This window comes from Cricetulus griseus, chromosome 2 (assembly GCF_003668045.3).
Source record: "Cricetulus griseus strain 17A/GY chromosome 2, alternate assembly CriGri-PICRH-1.0, whole genome shotgun sequence".
In the NCBI taxonomy this organism is placed as follows: Eukaryota; Metazoa; Chordata; class Mammalia; order Rodentia; family Cricetidae; genus Cricetulus; species Cricetulus griseus.
In genome coordinates this window covers 287,615,397-287,637,423 of record NC_048595.1, presented here as the reverse complement: position 1 = coordinate 287,637,423, position 22,027 = coordinate 287,615,397, and the positions used below count along the sequence as shown (strand labels likewise).

The following is a 22,027-nucleotide window of genomic DNA, read 5'->3' as shown; positions in this document are numbered from 1 at the left end:
CAGACATCCATTTGCAATGACATCTCTCCCTTGACAGGAACGGCGTAAGAAACAGCAGTGGGAAATCATACATAAGCACAACGAGACATCACAGAAGATCTCGGCGCGTGCATTTGCGCAGAGGTACCTGGCTGACCTTCTCCCATCTGTCTTTGACAGTCTCAGGAACAGTGGCTACTTTTATGATCCAATTGAAAGAGGTTTGTGGAGATTTTTGTTAGATTCATTCTGTTATACTGAAAATATTCTCACTGCTTCAAATTTATTTAATGTGTATGATTACTGTCCTAACTTTTTTTTGGTAATCTAGGTCAGCCTTAAGCTCATGATCCTCCTGCCTCCTCCTCCTCCTCCTCCTCCTGGGGGCTGGAAATACAGGTGTGTGCCGCCATGCACTGCCTCATGGCCGTTTTTATTTTAAATTGGAATTTTTATATTTCTGAGACAAAAAGTCAGTTATAGTTGTTTAAATATTGTTCATAATAGGTATCATGCCCTCTAAATAGTGCCATTATTGGATATCAAGAAAATTGTAAATATTTAAAGCAGTGTATTATAAAAGTGTCAGTTTAGGACATTAGCATCTCTTTATTGAGAAGCAGGATGATATATTAGAACAATGGACTTGATGTCAAATCATGAGTTTAGGCTCCAGTTTCATTAACTTTTATGACCTCCAGTTTCTTCATATTTGAAATGGTGAATTTTTAGGAATTAAATCATAAAGTACATGAAATTTTATATGCATAGATTCATTCTATAAGTTCTATTTCACTAGAGAGCCTTGGCTACCACATTTTTTGGCATTAGATGTGGTTCTAGAGCAACAAAAGTATAAGGATGAATATTTTTAATTACTTGGAACATTCCAGGCAGTAGTGGCACAGTCCTTTAATCCAGCACTAAGGAGGCAGAGGCAGGTGGATCTCTGAGTTTGAGACCAGCCTGGTCTACAGAGCAAGTTTCAGGACAGTAAGGGCTACGGAGGGAAACCCTGTCTTGAGAAATCAAGGGAAAAAAAGTATCTGGAACAATTTTCTGATTCCAACACATTCAGTTACTAAAGTCTTTTTTAGAATCTGCATGGAGGGCAGTAAAAACCTGTGACGTGAACTGTTTAACAGACTTATCTAGACAAATGCACTAGGTTGGCCTACTGTAAGAATCAAAGAATTTATTGACACTGTATATGAAACCTAGACAATTTGTGGAAAAAATAGGAATGATTATGCTGGTTGGTTGCTCCTAGCTTCTCTGGGTAAATTGACAAATTTACCCAGTGGGTTCCATGATAAAATTAGCCAACTGCTACCATCTCAGGTGACAAAGGACAACAGTGAACTCAGTGATAAAATTGATTTGCGATGCACATAAGTTAGAGGTTTCTGAGTAAATGGGAAGAGAATCTTTCTCCAACAGTCACAGAGCTGAAGCTGCAGAAAATCAGACGGAAGCCCTCACTGTAAGATTGGCCAAATTCAACAAATATTCAAGTGCCAGTTTCTGGCTGTTGATGGCTTGAAAACACAGGCACTATTGGTAAAGAAGGACACGCTGTCACTTGGGATGGAGATGTGTGGGAGATCCCCACTGCAGCTGAGAACTGAACCCTTTAGTTCTTGAGCATTTATCTCACCCTCAGAAGTCTCTGCACCCTTAGCAAAATATGGAGCCTTACCCCTGTACCAAGATCTGTGTTAGTCGGGGCTCTCTAGAGAGGCAGGGCTGATAAACACAATGAGTCTATTATATAAAAATGGTACTTGTCAGAGTGGCTTATCCAATAAGTAGTTTGGACCATGAGGCTGGATGTCTCATCTGGTCTTCAGTAATCATTGAAATCCTGATGTAGGCTCTAATACCAGGGAAGGGATGAACTTGCCAGTGAGCCTGAGGGCAAGCAGACAAGAAGCAAAAGCTTCCTCCTCCCATGTCCTTTGTATAGGTTGCCACCAGAAAGTGTGACCCAGGTTTTAGGTGGGTCTTTCCACCTCAAATAATCCAGCCAAGGAAAGAGCCCTCACAAGTGTGCACAGTTGCTTCTGCCTTAGTTAATTCCAGATACAGTCAAGTTAACAACCAAGAATAGCCAGTTCAGCTGTGTTTAGGTATCAAGCTGATATGGAACTGCAGCATTGTTCTGCTTCCATCCTTTCTTGTGTTCTAGCTAGGTGTGTCAGTCAGCTGTCACCATGACAAAACACCTGGGGTCATCAGTGGAAAAGGGTGAAAGATTGATATTAGTTCAGGGTTCAGGAATTCCAACACAGATCCACACATAGTCACTTGACTCCATTGCCTCTGGGCCTGTGTGGGAAATCAAAGCTGTCACGGTAAACAAAAGGGGCGTGGTCCCAATGTGCCCTTCAAGAACACACTCTTCCTCAACTAGGCCCCACCTCCCAACACACCATCATCTGGGAACCATGAGTTTTGGGGAAATAGTTAAGATCCAAACCATAGAGTAGACTTCTTACTATCAGTCACAGAAAATAGTAATGTTTTAGTTTTTTGACTGTACCTCAGATATGCTATATATAAGAGCAAATACTGCATTCTATCACTCTCTGTTATCATCCTATTAAATAGATGCCCTAAAAACCATCTTGAAACTTTGAGTGTAGATTTAATGGGCAGTCTTGTGCTTGCACAGTGGGTTTCCCACTGAAGTTGGAGCAAAGTTTCTACTGATAGAAGCACTTAGTCTCCACCTCACCAGCAGTGCTTTTTAGATCACCCCTTCCCGGATACCCTTTCAGCTGGTCAGTTTCCATTGGCTCTGCCCTCAAGGGTGACTTCTCCTTCCCAGCAATGTTTATGTCCTGGCTTTCACTCCACTTCAGTGGAGTTCCCAGATCAGCATCTTCTCTCTGCCCTCCCACATTGACCCATCCAGCTCTGGTTGTGCCTATGGGCCCAGCTGTATTTTGATTCTGTGGAAAACCTCATGATTTGTAAAATACCACTTCTAATGAGAAGGGGAGTTGAGCAGAGCATATAGAGAATATATATGGACAGAATATGGCAAAAGTTGTTCTGTGTGAGTCTATTAATGGTTTATGTTGGGAAGATAGTGCTGCTGAGCAGTTACATTAGGAAGCAATAATGTCTAATGACTTGCAGAAATGGCTTAATGAAATTCTTTATTGCAGACATTGAGATAGGATTCCTTCCATGGCTAATGAATGAAGTTGAAAAAACTATGGAACACTGCATGGTGGGAAGAACTGTGCTTGACAGTAAGTTATTTTATATGAAAGCTGTTTCTAAACTTCTCAGTGGGGAAGAATAGTTGAGGAGGAAACATTAGAGTTGGTGGTGGTTCTCAAACTTGGTTTATCGGTTGCATTAACAAGGGTGCAGTTTCCACCCTCTGTTGATCTGGGCTTTCTATAGTTTCATCATAGAATATCTTCTGTTGTTGCTGTGGACTTGGTATTCAGAGAAGCCAAGAACATAGCCTTTTCAGTGCATTAATTGATAGTCGTTGAATATGATAAATTGATAAAGCTTAATGGGAAAGGAAAGGCCTACATGATGCTTTCTGCTTATCGATAAAGTGTGGAAACTCATTATGACCTCTGAACTTTTCAGTGCTGATCCGTGAAGTGGTTGAAAGAAGGCTAAACAATTATGAGCATAAGGAAGACACACAGCCCTCTATGAGGTCGGATGATGTGTTTCGTGGTCCTAACACAGTGGCAGATCCCTCGGTGAGTTTAGAATTACAGGAGTCAACCATATCCCAATCCCAGAAGTCACTTTTAGACAAACACTCCCAAGAAAGTAATCCCACGGAAGAGGGGGAGCCTGTTTCGAAGAATGACCAAGGAGAACCGAAGGAGTCTGGACAGGAGGAGCTGTCACAACCAGAAGGATCATGGGAGCAAGAAAGCAACTCAGCAGGTGGTCAGTAGTGATACAGTCAGGTACTAGTGCATGTGACCCCAGACTTTAGAAATTATGGGATATTTATCCACCAAATCTTTCTGTCTAATTGACTGAACAAATTATGATTAAAAAATAAAACTAATAAAAAAGACATTTTCATTTATTTAACAGAATATTCAAAGACCATATTGTCATACTAATAATCTTGTGTAACCTCTAGTTTCCCATCACTGTAAGTGTATTTTTTCTTAATCCTCCTAATTTTGTGAATTAATTCCTTTTTGTTAAGTCTCATATCTCATGTTAGATAATCGTGCTGTCAGCCATTAAGCTTGTCTTCTCTGTAGGAAACTAGTATACCCTCACTGGGTAAAGAAACCCTGTGTGTTCCTGAAGGCTGAGGTGCCTCCTCCCTGTGAGGAGCAAAACCCGAGCCATGTTTGGCTAATTAAACACCACCCTTCTACCTTCAGGATATAACTAAAGCTTACTGACTGCTGTCAACCCATTACAGAATCTGGCTTCTCTTTTTTGAATTAGCAAAGGTTCAGGCAACAGCAGAAAAGCAAACACCATCTCTCTCCCTCCACACACACAGCCTCTGTTGTCAGCTGGTTAGAGGTACCCAGGCCTTTTGTGGGTTATTTAGGTCTATTCCTGTTTCAACATTTAGAAAGTATAGGCTTTTACTTTGTAACTAATAAATGTGTTGTTTACATATTTTATTCTTGGCCAAATAGTATGTCTTCTTTCCATACTAGCTTACATAAATGGCTTGTCTCTTTAAAATGTGGCAAGGTATTGGGTACTGTAGACTGCTGTGGTGTACACAGGGGAGTTACACTTGACTATTAGCTCATTTACACCATTTCCTGCAGTAGTGAAAAGCACAAAGACTTCGTCACAGTCTTAACTACTACTGGCAATGACTGAAGTCTTGTGTGTCATCAGGCAGGCATTCGGTCTAGCCTTAGACTGCCGGAGGAGATAGAATCTGCAGTCATTTGAATGGGGTGACTTATTTACGTATCTACTCTTAATTTCTGAAGACCAGTGCAAGAATGTGTATGTGATTATAAACATGGGTGCTCCTCCTCCCTAAAAAACCCTTTCCCAAATCCATGTCTGTTTTGTTCTGTGACCCCCCTGAGCTTAACTGGGGTCATCTGTGTGACCATGGGTTTGGAACTGTCCATTGGAGCCTGAAGGGCTCACCAGTTGGTACAACTGAACAAATGACTCCCGTTCTCCCAGAGTCTTGTCAGTAGCCAGTAGTCAGGGGGCCCCATGACTTCCTCCCGTCTTCATGACTGTGACAGGGCAAGTCTTGTGCAGATCCAGTACAGATAATCGCAGCTGTTGTGAGTTCAGGATTACAGTGGCTGTGTTGTATTCAGAAGATGGATTTTCATACCCCTTGTCTGTCTTCCAGCTCTTACAGTCTTTCTGCTCCCTCTTCTTAGTGGCTCTTCAGGAGAGGTTAAATACCTTGTTAGGGCTGACCTCCCAATCATCAGCTGTTCTCAACAGGGTTTCTTTATTCCCTGTAAAGAGAGACTTCTCTGATAAAGCTTAGAGTCCCCTTTGTCTTGTGTGCGGGTATAAATGAAGTATTTAGAAGACAGCTTAAGCTGTGCCAGTTTAACTAAACAGTAGTCAATCCCTGCTAGAGCTTGGGACTTCCTCGGCCATTTGCTCTGATCGCTTTGCAGATGTTTCACTAGACATACACTGTATGCTGTATAATTCAATGATTTATTGAAACATGTGTAAATCCAGAGTCCCCACATTGAGACAGGCTTAGCCTTGTCCCCAATCTGCTGATTCCTAGAGAGACAAAGGTAAGTGGGAGGTCAAGGTATTGTACCGGAGAGAAAGAAACCAATTTTTTATTATCTAGAAACAAGAATTTTTTTAATAGTTATTTATTATACAGTGTGCTGCCTGCATATGTTCCTGCAGGCCAGAAGAGGGCACCAGATCCCATTACAGGTGGCTGTGAGTTAAACTCAGATCCTCTGGGAGAGCAGTCAGTGCTCTTAACCTTGAGCACTGACTCCAGCCCCTGGAAACAAGAATTTTAAGTGGAAAGTTTGAGTTTTCATTAAGTTTATGAAGTTACTTCAGTCTCGTTCAGGGTGTTATAAAAGCTTGTGTCTGAAAGACTTGAGTGTAACCACCAGCTGTTGTACAAAGGGGTAGACTGTAGACACTTTGATGTTATTTATTTACCAGGAATCTACCCCTCCTCCTATTTCAGCTAGCACTGAGGTAACAGGAGGTAAGTTTCTCATGGTGCTGCCCAGATCTAGCCAGAGTCTGGCCGTTTTAACTCATATCTGAAAATAGAGTTCAAAACAAGTATTTGTCAGTATGATTTTTAGAAAACAAACTTTAGAGTATATTAATGATCATATTTACCACTAGGGGTCAGTAAAGCCCTGTGTCAGTTAACTTTGAATTCAACTTCATATGTAATTTAATGACCATAAGAAAGCTTGGTGTGCAGATAAAATCTCATTATGTACTTGTGCCACAAGTACATTCAGCCATAGAGATAAATGGAGTCATCCCACTGGTAGGAAAAGGGACGCAGCTGGTTATTACTATTATGGTAAGCAAAATAAGACAGACTCAGAAAGACAGGTGCTGAATTTTTCTCTTATCTGTAGACTTTAGCTTTAAATTTGTGTGTGTACATCTGTGTATATCTGTGTTTGTGTGTATCTGTGTGTGTGTGTGTGTGTGTGTGTGTGTGTGTGTGTGTGTGTGTGTGTGTGTTTTGTCTGTGTTTACCTGTGTGTGCGTAAAGTAGAAAAGGAATTGTGAGGCAGGGGAATGACTTTAAGGGAGGCGAGGGAGTAAGGAGAGAGTAATGTGAGAGGTGAACACAGAAGAGGCAGATGGTGTTCCTGGAGAGAAGGGGACAGTAAGAGAGGGAAAGAAGGAGGGTGTGGGAAGAGGATGGATGTTTGAAAATGAGCTTCATCATTTTGTGTGTAGGGAAAGCATTTTAAAATGCAGTGCAGCCCTTGCAGGTCCAGACTCCCATTGAGTATTTGCCTTGTTGTAACGTCGTCTGCCAGCTTTGTTGTGGTGCCAGGCTCTTAGATGATAATTTAGGCTGGACTCCCGCTGTACTCACTACCTTCAGTCTTCATCCCAGTCTGGACCCTTCAGAGACCCCATTCTAGCCAGCTCATTTCAGTGACCCCATCTGTGCAGGCATGCCATGAGCACTCTGTGAGGCACTCTGTCACAGGACAGCTTTCATCCTGAGGGCTTCAGACTTGGTAGCCAGCACCGTCACATACCAAGTGACCTCGCAGCCCTAATCCTTCTTTACTCACTCTAAAAATGAGGGTGGTTTTTTGTTTGGTTGTTTTTTTGTTTTGTTTTGTTTTTTTGTTGTTTTTTTTTAGTTTTCTTTTTTTAATTAATTTATTATATATACAACATTCTGTTTCCATGTATATCTGCACACCAGAAGAGGGCACCAGATCTCATAAGGGATGGTTGTGAGCCATCGTGTGGTTGCTGGGAATGGAACTCAGGACCTCTGGAAGAGCAGTTGGTGCTCTTAACCTCTGAGCTATCTCTCCAGCCCCCCTTTTTTTTTGGTTTTTCAAGACAGGGTTTTCTGTATTGCTTTAGAGGCTGTCCTGGAACTTACTCTATAGACCAGGCTGGCCTCAAACTTGCTGAGATCCACCTGCCTCTGCCTCCCGAGTGCTGGAATTAAAGGCGTGCGCCACCAACGCCCGGCTAGGGTGTTATGTTTTGCTTTTTACTTCAAGAGCTAGGAAACAGTTCTTTCATACTCAGTTCTGTCTCCCTGGCCCAGGCAGTGGTAGATGCTTAGTCAGTTACTTGCTCTCAATGTTAGGAGTCTTTGTATATCAAATTAAAAGCTATCCCAGAGCCCAAGTAAAGGCAACTGCCATCAAGCCTGACACTCTTGAGTTCAAGCTCTAGGACCCACACAGTAGGAGGAGAGAAATGACTCCTTCAAGTTGTCATCTGACCTCCACGTAGGGTCTGTGGCATGAACATGCACACACACATTTACACTAAATATATAAAAAAAATGTTTAAAGCCTTCCCATTTCTAACCTTAGTTGTAATCATGGAGACATGATTATGGGGGGGGCAGAATTTTATTATCATATCACACAGTCATCTACCCCAGTAAGTTTCTCTTTTTTCCTTAAGTGTTCTCTCAGTGAACTATCACTCTTCCAGTTTTTCCTCATATGGCATAGCCCTCACCCTCTACTACCGTGCAGCTTCTGTTTATTCAGGTTCCTCTCATGTCTTTGCTCATATGCTATTGTAGCTGTAACCTAATGCACCAAGGAGTATTATTAAGACCCTTACTCCCATGACTTAGATACCACCAACAAACGTCCTCTACCTCCAATATATACAAACACATCTACAACAGTGGTTCTTAACCTGTGGGTCGTGACCCCCTTTGGAGAGGGTGAATGAACCTTTCACAGGGCTCTCCTTAGACTATTGGGAAACACAGTTATTTATATTACAATTCATAACAGAAGCAAAATTACAATTACGAGGTAACAATGGAAATAATTGTTGGGATGATCACAACATTAGGAACTATATTAAAGGGCCAAAGTATTAGGAAGGTTGAGAACCACTGTTCTAGAACACAGGGAGAAGGTCAAAGTAATATTGAGTAAGTACAACACCACAAAGTCCACACACAGTGCCTTGAACCTTCATGGCCTACTCTAACATATTGCTAAACATTTTGACTCTTGGTAAGTAACTCCACAGCAAGTTAAAGGTGACATATAAGGTCACCTTATTGCTATGAGCATACCCATAGAGCTAATAATCACAAGAGAAAAGGCATAGAAAGACATATCCTAAAGTATAACAGTCTAGGCTAAAACAAAACAATCTTCAGTCCATCCTAAACATGCCATTATATTAAGGGGCAGTTCAGGAATTATCATAAATAGAGAGGAACACACCAGCACCACCACCTCAAATGGCAGAATAAGGACTTCTCAAAATTTGCTCCTCCACAAAAGCAATGGGGGCAGGTGGGCAAAAATTACCCAAATCAGCATGTTTGAAAGTCTGGACTTTAGTCAGACTTGCAGCAATGATGCCTGCTTGTTACTGGAAACAGCAAGCTCGATGGCATTTGCCCTGTCTTAGCCTTGTTTCAGCCCCACGGCCATGAAGACCAGCGGGCTCAGGCCATAACAGCTGACACAACAAGTAGCCTAGCAGTCACTGAAAGGAGCAAAGTAGGCTCAGTGTCCCTCAAAGCCACATTCCAAAAACATTTGTCACTATTTGACTTTGTGTCAGCTCCCTGGAAAAGCCCATTTTTAGGGCCTGACTTTATTTGATTTGACTCAGTTTGCTCATTAACAAAGATCCTAACACCAGGGCATTGTTATTAAATAGCTTAAACCAAGAGTGAGTATAATATGACATTTACCTAAGATGTAGACAACAGCAGAAGCAGTAAGAAGGGGATAGAGAACAGGTAGATGAGATAGCCATGGGGAGATTTGAGAACCGCTGACATACCTGGGAATCTGTGTGTAGGTGACTGTGCAACACCCAGAGAAGACTTGAGATAGGATCAGTCCTGTCTGACTGACCTTGAAGGTTGATACAAATAGGAGTTGAAGGCATACCCCAACCCATACAGAGCTTCTCAGCAAAGGGTGGGAGACAATGATTCCCTCAAGTCTAGGGCCAGCCACACAGCTGGGTGGGTAAAGCCACTTGCACCAAGCAAGTTCAATTCCCTGAGATCCACATAGTGGAGGGAGAGTACTTTAGAGTAGCATGCACTCCCCCAAAACACAGAAGAATGTTTTCTTAAAGAAACACTTTTAGTATGTATTCTAACTGCTGACCCACTAACTTTACTGAACAGACCCCAATGGTCACAGACATCAGAGAAGTGAAATTGACAGCAGTTTTGCAGGAAGGTTTTTATAACTAAAATATAAACCACAACAAAAAGCCCAAAGTAGGGATGGGACAGGAATCTATCTTCCAGTATACTGTGTTATACTTAAGATGTCCAGTACCGGAGGGGGGGGGGTGCTCGCCTTTAATCCCAGCACTCAGGAGGCAGAGGCAGGCAGATCTCTGTGAGTTCAAGACCAGCCTGGTCTACAAAACCTAGTTCCATGATAGCCTCCAAAGCTACAGAGAAACCCTGTCTCGGAAGAAAAAAAAAAAAATGTCCAGAACACACAAAACTCAGAAAGTGTATCTGTGCAAAAGTGCAGTCTGCAGAAGCTGTGTAGGCAACTCCAGATTTTCAGATTACCAGAAAAAAATACTTGAATCATCTCTGTGTTCAAAGAGCTGAAGGAAACAAAAATGTCCAGAGAACGAAAGTATGAGCATGTGGTCTCATCAAATAGCAAAATGAGTGAAAAGTGAGAACCAGTGTGTTAGAGAGATGGTTCAGAAGTTAAGAACACTTGCTGTCTTCAGAGCCTAGACAGCAAAGGAAAGAAAAGGAAGCTCTTGCACACTGTTGCTGAGAAGGTAAACTATGACAGACATTAAAGAAAGAGTATGGAGGGCCGGGCGTTGGTGGCGCATGCCTTTAATCCCAGCATTCGGGAGGCAGAGGCAGGTGGATCTCTGTGAGCTTGAGGCCAGCCTAGTCTCCAGAGCCAGTGCCATGATAGGCTCCAAAGCTACACAGAGAAACCCTGTCTTGAAAAAAAAAGAAAGAAAAAAGAGAGTATGGAGGATCCTTAGAAAACAACAGAACTACTGATCAGCCAGCAATCTCATACTCAATATTCACTCAGTGCAACACCTGCATTCCCATTATAGCAATCCTCACAGGAGACAAGATACAAACCAGCATGGATGGATGGATTTTTTTAAATGGAGGATGTATATATAATGTTACCATATTCAGCCACACAAATGAAATCCTGTCATTTGTAGCAATGTGGATGGTGTTGGAGACACCAAGAACAGGAATATACATTTACATCTTCATGATCTAAAAGCTAAAATTTTATCTTCTAAATGTAGAGACCCTCACAGTGGTTATTGGAGTGTGGGAAGGATAAAAGGACAGAAGAGAGAAAAGTTGGCTATTGGGTACCAAACTACAGTTGTTAGGAATATTAGTGTTCCAAGCATAGCACAATTGGGAGATTATAGATTGTAACAGTTTATTAGGCATTTGTAGATAAAGGGAGTGTGCAAAGAATAAAATGTTTATTAAAAAATAAGTGATAAGATGTTAAAGACTTCCAACACAAATGTAAAAGTTTGATATAGAAATATTCATTAACTTAATCATTACAGATCATGTACATATATCAAGTTATCACACCTACCTCCCATAAGTATGTAATTTAATATGTCAATAAAAGTAAACTTACCTGTCATAGAAAACAAGAGAACATATTCTAAAGAAAAACCTGCATCCCAAGCCAAGATGTACCAGCTCCTGGACATGTCTTTGATGAAGTTAAAAAAAAAAGAATAAAAATCTCAGCATTAAATAAAGAACCAGTTGGTATTTTAGAACTGAAAAACAGCTCAGCCTCCCATTTGTCTATAAAACAAACTCAGATCAAGGGCCGATACTCTGTAAAACCTTCTTGGGCTTCAGCATCCGGCAGCTCACACATTGGGCATGGGAAAGAGGAAAACTCATGAAGAAAAGAGTAGATGCAAGGATAGTTTCCCCTCTGTTCACAGTGACTGTGGCTGAACAGAGCTAGCCTTTTTGATTCCAGGACAGGGAAGTTGGTCCTGCACCCTTCAGTGGACGCGACCTACCACAGATAGAAGTACCATGCCTCCTTTGGCCCAGTCAGGTCTTAGAACAACAAGCCTTATTGCTTTAGCTGTATATGTAGGTGGGCCAGTGGTTTCCAGTGAATTACACCAGGATTTACTTCACTGTCTTAAGACTTTGGCTATTGGCAGCCTCTGGAGTGAGACTAGCTCCTAATGATCACATGACACAGGACCAACCCCATCTCTGGAAGGCTGGTCTGCAAGAAATGAGTACTGGATAAGTTGACTCTGGCCAGGCGGTGGTGGCGCACACCTTTAATCCCAGCACTCGGGAGGCAGAGGCAGGCAGATCTCTGTGAGTTTGAGACCAGCCTGGTCTACAAGAGCTAGTTCCAGGACCAGCCTCCAAAGCCACAGAGAAACCCTGTCTCAAAAAACAAAACACAAAAACAAAACAAAACAAAAAAAAAAAAGTTGACTGACATCATGGTTCTCCTTCAAATCCAAAGTATGCATCATTCCTAGATGTCTCAACTAGACCTTCTCTAACTCTAAAGCAGCAAGCACTACAGGGCAGAGCATAAGCCACCCAGCCTGTTCCATCAGTTGACTCTAATGGTTACCTGTGGGTCCAACTCCATGACTTGCAGATGTCCAGGCCTTTATCTCATGTCCTGTTTTACATTTGGTTTCCTGTTGATGGTTCCCACAGTGGACACTTACTGTTTTTTCACACAGATCAGAGATCTAGCCTCAGAGGTATGTGACCTTCAGAGCCACATAGAACCGGTACTCAGAAGGGTTCCCAACAACACTTGATGTTCTATGCCATGCTCTTAAAACTCTTAATCTTTAAATAAGGGTTCTGTGTTTTCATTTGGCACTGAGCTCCTCAAATAGCATAGTCAGGCCTGTCCAGAATGTTGTAGGGAAGCATCCAGCCTTCTTCCTTATTCCTGGATTTTTCTTCCTCACCTCTGAGGAAGTGTTGACCCTATCCAACACTGCAGGGTAGACACACCCATGACTGGCCCTGAGTCTGAAATGATCTTGTCATCTAGAACCACCATGCCCAGTCCAATCCACTCAATATTAGTGACTTGGTAAATCTTACTAGCCATTGATCAAGCATAGCTGAGAATGGTATTATTATGGTCAGCTCAATTACACAGAACCAAGAATGGAACCACTTATGGAATGCAGGCGTCTTCTATGTTCCACCAGAATATTCTCCCATTACAAAGGGAGAATACCTTGCCCACTGAAGCTGGCTTCTCAGAGACCATGAGAAGGGGCTGCCACAGAGCACTCTTGGATGGCACCTTGACAGGATGAGTGTGGCCTGCTCAGTTTCAGGGCCAGTCATCCACTCCCAGCAGGCAGGCAGTCTCAGCTGTATTCCACAATGTTATCAGCGTTTATCTGCGAGTTTTTACCAGTTTGACTAACCCATGAGGCCCTTGAGGACCAAGATACATTTTGTTTGCATTCTCAGTATCCACATAGCAGGGATCTAACAATATTTGTTGACTGGATAAAGGAAAGGAGGATTAGCCAGGCAATGTTGACCTTAGTGTGGTCAGACTTTAATCCTGTCAAGCTCAATTCATTTGTTTTCTGTCTTTTTCTAGCCCCTCGATGTGAGATAACATGGGCTTCCGGCTCATCTCATTTCACAAGTCATATTTTTAGCTTGCAAATGGCAGCTGGTCAAACGACCATTCCATTTGCCTTTTTGTTCCATAGAACTTACAATTCTGTTGTGCCAGCCTGGCTTTCAGGTCTTTCCCCTGCCCTTGATTCTCCCTGTATCTGTTCTCCACTTGTTTCTGAGACAGGACGCTAATACATTCTTCAGGAGCTGGGGATGTGGCTGTCAGCAGAGTGCTTGTCCAGCAGGCCTTTAGCCCTGGGTTTCGTTCCCCACACTGGATAAAGTGGATGTAGTGGAGAATGAAAAGTTTAGGGTCATCCTCATTGACTTAGTGAGTTCAAGGCTAGCCCTGGGCTATATGGAACCTTTCCTCAATACTAAAACTATTACTACTAACAATTTATTTTAGAAATTACGCACATCATAAAATTCTTCAAAACTGCTTCTCCGTTAACTCATGCCTCCCTTTTTAGTCATCTTGCTGGAATGAACCAGCAAGTGCCATAAAGTGCCATAAAGGTGATTGCATATGGCTACTGGCTTCCCCACCCCTGTGATGGCCATGTCCCCAGGTGTTTAGATGAGACCCCCTTCTCAAAGGAAGCGGGGTCCCCAAGGCCAGGCATCATGCGGCTTGTGCTTTGTGCTGCCTGTCCTACAAGAAGGTCCTGGCTTCCTGAGGCAGCAAGAGAGAAGGAAGAGCAGGGTCGGCCTGTGCAGAAGGTGCTGTGTGTTGTACCGTGTCCAGGCAGGAGAGGCTTCGAGGGCAGTGCTCAGGAGTCTGACCTAATCTCCCACAGTTGGAGTTAATTGCCCTTGAATGGGTTTATTGCAAAGCTTAAAGTACTGCCCAATAATAAATAATGCATTTATGTACTAGGTCACAGCAGCCACACTCAGGGTATCTATCCCACAGCAGGAAGGACATCTCAACTACTCTGCTCCACACAGCTACGTCCTGTTTCCCATGGTCCCTGCTGGCAGAGCTGGCTGCTGCGCTAAGTGGCCAGCAGTGGTACAGCATCCAGTTCATCAGCCCAGGTAGCTAAAGGGACTAGGTTCCCAACCACCAGTGTCAAAGTGGAGTTCTCGCCATCAGTGTATGCTTCAAAAGAACCTCAGCCAGCTCCCACCAGGGGCCAAGACTTAAGATGCCAGAGGACACACAGTTGTGCTTGGATACTGAACAGAACACTGGCAGCTGCCAGACAAGCCTTGCCCTACCCTGCCTTCTCTGCGGTTCCAGGCTAGCAGTGCCTTCCTGTAGAAGGGAAGCGGCAAGCACATGGCCACCACTTCACCTGGAGGACCTTGATGGCAGATTCTCCCTGCTGCTTGCCCACTGGCTTCTGAAGGGCAGAGACAACAGGAATCTATAGCAAGCAAGGTAGAAAGAGACAGCACCCTGCCTGCAGCTAGCTGATGGAGAAAGTGGGAGGTCTCCAGGCAGATGGGGAGGGGGCATTTGTTTGTTTGTTATGTGTTTCACTATAATTTTTAAATACCCAGAAAAGTTGCAGACTCTGTCTAGGACTTCATCTGAGAGGGAAGAGGGAGCAGCTCTCCAGATACTTAATTGCTGCTGCCAGCCCCTGTCTCAAGTCCAGCCTGTCCTATAATGTGACCACACCATATAGAGCAAAGTGTACTGTTAGCCAGCGACGAAAGTGAAATTCTTATATCTGTTGTTTTGTTCTTTGCTTCACAGCCATTTATCTTCTCTAAACATAGCAAGAAGGGAGGGCAAACAGACACTCATAGAGCATTGGGTTTCTAAACAGACAACGCCATCAAGCTGCCACCTTATCATGGCCAATATTAACACTTGGCATCCAGCAGTATCCCAACAGGTCCTTTAATTGTATAACAGAGCCATTGTGACCTTTGGGGGAAACACAGTGTGGCTCCTCATGCTTTACACTGACCCCACTAGGAAGGTTCTGTAGAAGTTTAGACACGCCGCTGTGTAACAGGAACTGGAGCGTTTTGTACAATGCTGAACTGAGTTCATTTATGATAGTTATGAGATTTTATCATTTGTCTTTGTAGAACTACATCTGGTTCCATCATTTTTGAAAACTGAATGGAACGTTCATAGCCTGAGGTTTCATAGGTAACTGAGAGTCTCTGAAAACAAATTTTACTTTAAGACTTAATGTCTGACAGCTGAGAATTACATTAAAAACACTCATGAGCCCAGAAATGCAGGACAGGCAGACGCCATACGTGCTTGGCAGTCACATCATTAGAATATAGCACCAGTGTGCTAACATGGCATCCACCAGGGTCAAAGCACTGGCCAGCACTATCCAGACAATGGAGTCATAAAACACTATGGTTTTATCTGCACAGGGTCTGGGATTATGACAATATTATCTCTGATGGGTTATACAAACCATTATGGCACATTGTGTGTGGTTAGAAAATGCTAATTTTTTCCATGGGAACTGCTGCCTACTTAGACCCACTAGGCCTAAGCAACTTGCAGATTGGTTAGTCTGCTACACACCTAAATGAATCTATTTGATGGGTTGCTTTTGTCAAATGATTAAGTTTAGAAATACCAGTTCTTTCCAAAGATTATCTGCTTCATAAAGACTAATTGAGTATGTATGTACTACCGCTATTTTACTTCACTCCTCATCCTGGGTTGTAGAAAAGATTGCTTCATTCTGTCTTGTGTAGATTAACATTTTCTGGAGACAACTGGGGTAGATCTTGAGCAGGAAATGATATCGTGTTTCTATTTTTTAAAGATAGCTATAGCAAATCTGTAAGATTTTGGAAAAGAATGGAAATAAGAAGGTTAGTTGGTAAATTCAAAGTGTTGAGACAAGCGGGTAAAGGCTTTTCGAGGGTAGTGCTGAATGCTAGGGCCAGAGACACGACTGGGAGAGATGAGAAGATGTCTATCTGAGACAGGACCTGGGAGAGAAACTAGGTTCTGGTGAAGAAACTGGACTCCAAACTCAGTCTGGTTTTGCATTCCTGAAGTGGGTATTTGACAGTGTGGCATGTGCCTGATCAGGCTTCCCAGTCAGTGAAACAGGTGCAGGTCAAAGGGCCTTGCTGTTTCAGGCAGACCCAGTTTCTTTCCTCCTTTCAATGTGAGAAAGTCTAAAGAAGCAACTTAAGGAATTAATCTGGCTTGGAGTTTAAGAGATACATTCCTTTATAATGGGAAAGGTGTGGTGGCAGGAGAGGGAGCCCACTGACTGCATCTAAAGGCAGTGGGCTACCAGCAGTAAGATTCAAGCATCTGTGTGCAAAGTGCCCAGGATGATGTAAGTCAATGCGTAGGAGGCTTTGCCAAGTGTGGGCAGAAAGAGCCTGCTTAGTTCTCACTGCAGCCTCCCAAGAGCCCATGAGTGCCAAGGACAGAGCAATGGTGAAGATAGTTGATCCCCCATAATCTCGCTCTATACCCAGGGGAAGCTGAGACTGTCATTGGCCCAAACTCAGAGAAGCAGGAACTCAGAGGTAAGACCAATGTGCCTACCCTGCTGCTGGTCAGTAGTGATCAACTCCACAGTTAGAGAAACAGGAAATTTATCTAGGAAAATTGTGTTAATATTAGTCTTTAGAGACTTAGAAGTGACATACAAGTCCTGAGTTTCCAGATTCCCGAGAATGCCGCTTTATGGACCGTATGAACAGATGTCAGGTGGACCTTGTTTGAAATTTAGAAGTGACTATGTTCACGTGTTTCACACAGGACTTAATTACCTTCGTGTTAGTGAAGAGATGGAACAGGAGCTTACAAACATAGACTTCCCAGGATGGCAAGAGAGCAGCTTGTCAAGAAGTGTGGCTTTTGGTGGGGTGAATCCTAGCATTTGGGAAGCAGAAGCAGGCTAATCTATGAGTTTGAGGCTAGTCTGGTCTACACAGTGAGTTCCAGGACAGCCTGGACCCTGTCTCAATAAGAAAAGAAAAGAAAAAAGAAAAGAAAAGTGGCTTTTGTTTGTTTGTGTAGTATTTGTAAGTAAAATATCCCTGGTTCTATGAATATTTATCATTTCAAGCATGTGGATGTTCAAATGTTTAGGAGTGCCCATGTGGGGATGCTTATACATGTATGTGTGTGTGTGTGTGTGTGTGTGTGTGTGTGTGTGTGTGTGTGTGTGTGCGCGCGTGCGCGCGCGCGCGTGTGTGTACCTCAGTACTGGAATTAGAGACAAGTTGCAACACTCTGCTTGGTTTCTGTGTGAAAGCCAGAGATCCAGACCAAGTTCTCACATTGGCACAATCGGCATTTTGTTGATCAAGCTGTCCTCTGCCCTATGCCTACAAACCTCCTTAAATCTCAGGTGTCTATTTTTCAATCAATAAAGGCAACGAAGTTTACCTGAAATGGCTCACCTACTTCTGATCACTATATAAATAAGGAAGGTGGGCAGGCAGACAGACACAGACAGACAGACAGACAGACAAAACAACCTTATTTCCTCTAAGGGGAAAAATACTTAAAATTTGCAAACCTACTGTAATTATTATGCCTAACAAAGCCACAGTGCTGGAATGTTAATATGAACTATCATAAAGTATACAATAATTTTAGAAGATCCATTCATTACCTCATCAGAATTGCATCAATATTAGCCATCCATAAAGCATAAGTCATTATTACCTTTTTGTTTCTAGATTGGGATTTTTCAGAAGAGTCTAGCTACATAACCCCAGTCTGCCTAGACCTCATGATCCTCACGCCTCAGTCTCCCAGACCCTGGTCTTACAGGAATACCTTACCACAGTAGGCTGAGTCTGTTGTGCTAACACCCTTAATCCTTAACAATGAAAGCTCTGTGTCCTTCCTTCTGCTGTAGTCTGTCTCCTTGTCTACTTCCATGGAACTCTTGGCTGGATGCCAGTTTCTGAGAAGAGGAACTCATGGGAAATCACATTACCTGGTTACTGTTTTAGCTTTCTTCAGCAAATGACTGTCCTTCATTAATTCATATATTGTTTTTCTGTTTCTTACAGGCGTATTACTTTTTCCAAGACCAAGCTTCATCCTTACCATCAAGAAAATTTTAACAGTAGCCTTCCAAACCATCGGCTCATTTTTAATGGGGGGAGGGAGAAATGAAAACATAAAGGGTTTGTTTTTTCTTTTGTGTTTAATTTATTTACCTATTGTAATTATTCATTAAAATCTTTTTTAAGCATCATCGTTTTAATTGTTTTTAAGGAGCCATAAAGCGCCATCTACTCCTTTCAAAATGAAGAAATACAGATACAAAACCATTGTGTGTGAATCATGGTGATCTCCCACTGTGTACTGGGGGAGCTGCACACTGAGGAAAGAGCCAGAGGGAGAGGGTGCAGCTCATCTGTAGGCTTTGCCACTGAGTTAGTCAGCAGACACTCGTGTGGTGTGTGCTGTGTGTTGGGACCCATCATGGTGACTTAGAACACAACAGTGAGCAGACAGCTGAGGTGACACCCTTGCCTGCACTCTGGGCATTGCTAACAGTCCTGCCTCCCTCCCTAGGCAAACTTCTTAAGCCTCCTTACTGAGTTGACATACTCCTGAAGGAGCTCTTGGTTGGTTGGTTGGACAGTTGACTTGGGTACTGAAGACAATGTACCCAAGGCCACATTTAAAAAAAAAAACACCCCAAAAGTACTTTATTTTAATGTGTATATCTGTGCACTGCTGATACACCTGTGTCTTTGGAGGCCAGAAGAGGAGGACTGAAGTTACAGATGATTATAAACTAGCATGTGGGTGCTAGGAATTGAACCTGGGTCCTCTGGAAGAGCAGCCAGTGCTCTTAACCACTGAGCCATCTCTCTAGCCCCACTGGAAGCACTTTTTAAAGCAGTACTTTTTTTTTCAGTGGATACAAGTTATGATCCAGCCAGTCTAAGGCAGGGTCTGAACATTTTTTTTTTAAATCTTCATTTTGTGGGATGTGGAGTCACAGACAAACAGTTAAAGACCTCTGCAAACCATCTCTCAACTCAAGCACACTGCACAGGAAGCTGGCCTTCTGAAGAGAGACAGAAAGAAATGTCTTGGCAAACCCAAGTGACACTAAAGGCATCATGTTGAAGAAAGGGCATAGGCCTCACCCTTTTCAAAAGTAATGCCCTGAAATGGCAGGACTTCCTTCCAGCAAATTCCCTTCTCACTCAAAATACTTACAGATTTAGTTTCTGGAACCTGAAACCACACCATCTCAGCAAATCACAGGGGGGTGGATTACCCCAAAGCTAGAACGGACATGGGAGGGAAAGAAGGGTGATGAATTAAGAAATCTACCAGGGAGAGTGATGTCATGCTTGACATTAATAGCCAATTAAGGATCCCTTCTCCCGCCACCAGTATCTTCCCAGGCAGAAAGTTTAGAGATCGCCTTTGGAGTAATCCCCTTTGACTATGCTAGCCTTAGCTCAAAAGCTGATTGTACTTTCCTGGCCTACTTACTAACCCAACCTGACCATATGTTCAAAGGAACTACTTCTCAGTAATTACTCTAGTCTGGAGATCTAGTCTGGAGTCTAGTCTAGTCAGTTGGTACAGTGAGCGCCTAGCAGGAATAAAACCCTGGGTTCAATCCCCAGCAATGCATAAACCAAACACAGTGGTGCATGCATCACCAGCACTTAGAAGGTAGAGTCTGGGGGAACTGGAGTTCAAGGTCACCCTCAGCTATAACACTCCAGTGTCTGCAATCATGTACACAGATACAAGAGGATTCATCCTTTGGTGTGTTGTACAGATGCTCACAAAACCATGATGCTGTGGCCTTTTCCCACTTTAGGCAAAGGGTAGATGAGCTCCCACTATTGAAATACTTGCTCGTATTTAGTGGCTAAAACGAGTGAATTAGAACATTCCATCCAAAATATATTGATTTTAGCTGGGTATGGTGGAATACACCTTTAATTTCAGTATTGCACAGGTTGTTGAGGCAGGGGGTTCTCCAGGAGTTCAAGGCTAACCTGGACAACAGAGTAAAAACAAAAACAAAAAAAAAAAGTGTTCATTTTTATTATCCTGTGTTTTCATAAATTATGGCTCAATGATTGTCCCTTCATAGTTCTCCACACTCACTAAATGAAGTTTGTTCCAGCTCCATCCATCTATTCAGTCATAAGAAGGTGGGCTGAAGAGGTGGTGCAATGGTTAAATCATTTGTTGCTCTTCTGGAGGACCCAAGTTCAATTCTCAGAACTCAAGTTAGGACACATCATTAAAAATTTAATTTTTAAGTAAATTCCATTTTTAATTTTAATTTTTAATTTTGCACATAACATATTAGGTGTCATAGTGGGATTTTAAAACATAATTCTTTCTGTTAACCCTTTGGCCTTTTCTTCTTCAACCTCCTGCCACCCCTTGTTCTACCCTTCACATCCTCTTATCTGTTTTTATGTCATATGTTTTATTACCTACTCTCTGGTCATTTGATCTACACACATTCACACACACACAAACACACTCTCTCTCTCTCTCTCTCTCTCTCTCTCTCTCTCTCACACACACACACACACACACACACACTTAAAGTCAAGATATGCACCTGAGAGAGTACATGTAACTTGACTTGGGAGGGGGGACTGGGGTTGAGACAGGGTTTCTTTGTGGCTTTAGAGACTGTCCTGGAACTAGCTCTTGTAGACCAGCTGGTCTCGAACTCACAGAGATCCACCTGCCTCTGCCTCCCGAGTGCTGGATTAAAGGCGTGTGCCACCACCGCCCAGCTGTGACTTGACTTTTTAAATCTGGATTGCCTAAATTAATATTTTCAAGATCCATCCACTTTCTTATAAATTGCATGAACTCATTTTTCCTTATGGCAAATGAATTCACATTGTATAGATCGTGTAGAACACAATTTAATTACCCATCCATCTGCTAATGGACATCTTGGCTGATTCCATTTCTTTACTATCATGACCAAAGAAGTGATAAACATGAATGGGCAAACATCCCTAGGGATGGATACAGAGGACCCAGAGTCCCTTGTGTGTGTGCACAGGAATGAAATAGCTGGGTCATATGGTTGTTCTAACTTCTGGAGAAACTTCTTTACTTATCACAAAACACCTGAGAACATGAGAAAGGAAATGTTTATTTTCCCTTACAATTTGAAGGTGGAGTCCTTCACAGCAAGAAAACAGCAGCACTTTCAGTCAGAAAGAGATGAATGTTGGTGCTAGGTCACTTTCTGAGACTAAGACAAGGGGTGTCCCCCACATTCAGAGTGGGTCTCCCCACCTCAGCTCAGCATCTCTGGAGATGTTTACCTCCCAGGTTATCCTTACTCCCATGAGGCTGACAATAAAGATTAGCCTCCACTCGGTATTAGAGTTTTCACCTGGCCTCGTCTACTCAGAAAAGTTAGCGTTTCACTCATTTTCCCATGCACAATAGCCCAATCCATTTTGTTGCTAGACAGGATTCTATTCCGTCGATGAACCTTGATTCACCACTTGAGGGACACTAATGCTACACCCCAAACATTTGTCTCCCCCTCCCCATACAAAATGCAAACTTGGAACCTAGTACCCAGTGTGTAAGTATGAAGAAAGGGCCATCTACGGAAAATGATTAAGCCATGTGGGCTCTCGCTCTCATGAATGAGATTTATGCCTTCATAAAAGATTCTTAGACAAGCTCCCTGTCCCTTTCTGCCATGTAAAGGGGAAGCAATAAGTTGTCATTTGCGGAGCAAAGAGCAATCCCTTACCAGC

General features: G+C 42.8%; 1 protein-coding gene across 2 annotated transcripts in view; it reads left to right on the top strand.

The window, feature by feature from the left end:
• Positions 1–18,455, top strand: part of Rsph3 (radial spoke head 3) — a 35,407-nt gene extending 16,952 nt beyond the window's left edge. The window contains exons 6-9 of one of the 2 annotated variants that reach the window (XM_035440438.1): positions 38–200; positions 3,153–3,239; positions 3,595–3,713; positions 18,305–18,455. In XM_035440438.1, the coding sequence (XP_035296329.1) occupies positions 38–200; positions 3,153–3,239; positions 3,595–3,713; positions 18,305–18,358 (423 nt within the window). In that variant the 3' untranslated portion in view covers positions 18,359–18,455. Of the gene's footprint in view, positions 1–37; positions 201–3,152; positions 3,240–3,594; positions 4,617–18,304 lie in introns of those variants that run through there. The other variant, XM_027401083.2, reaches the window with a different exon arrangement.
• The last annotated feature ends 3,572 nt before the right edge of the window (positions 18,456–22,027 follow it).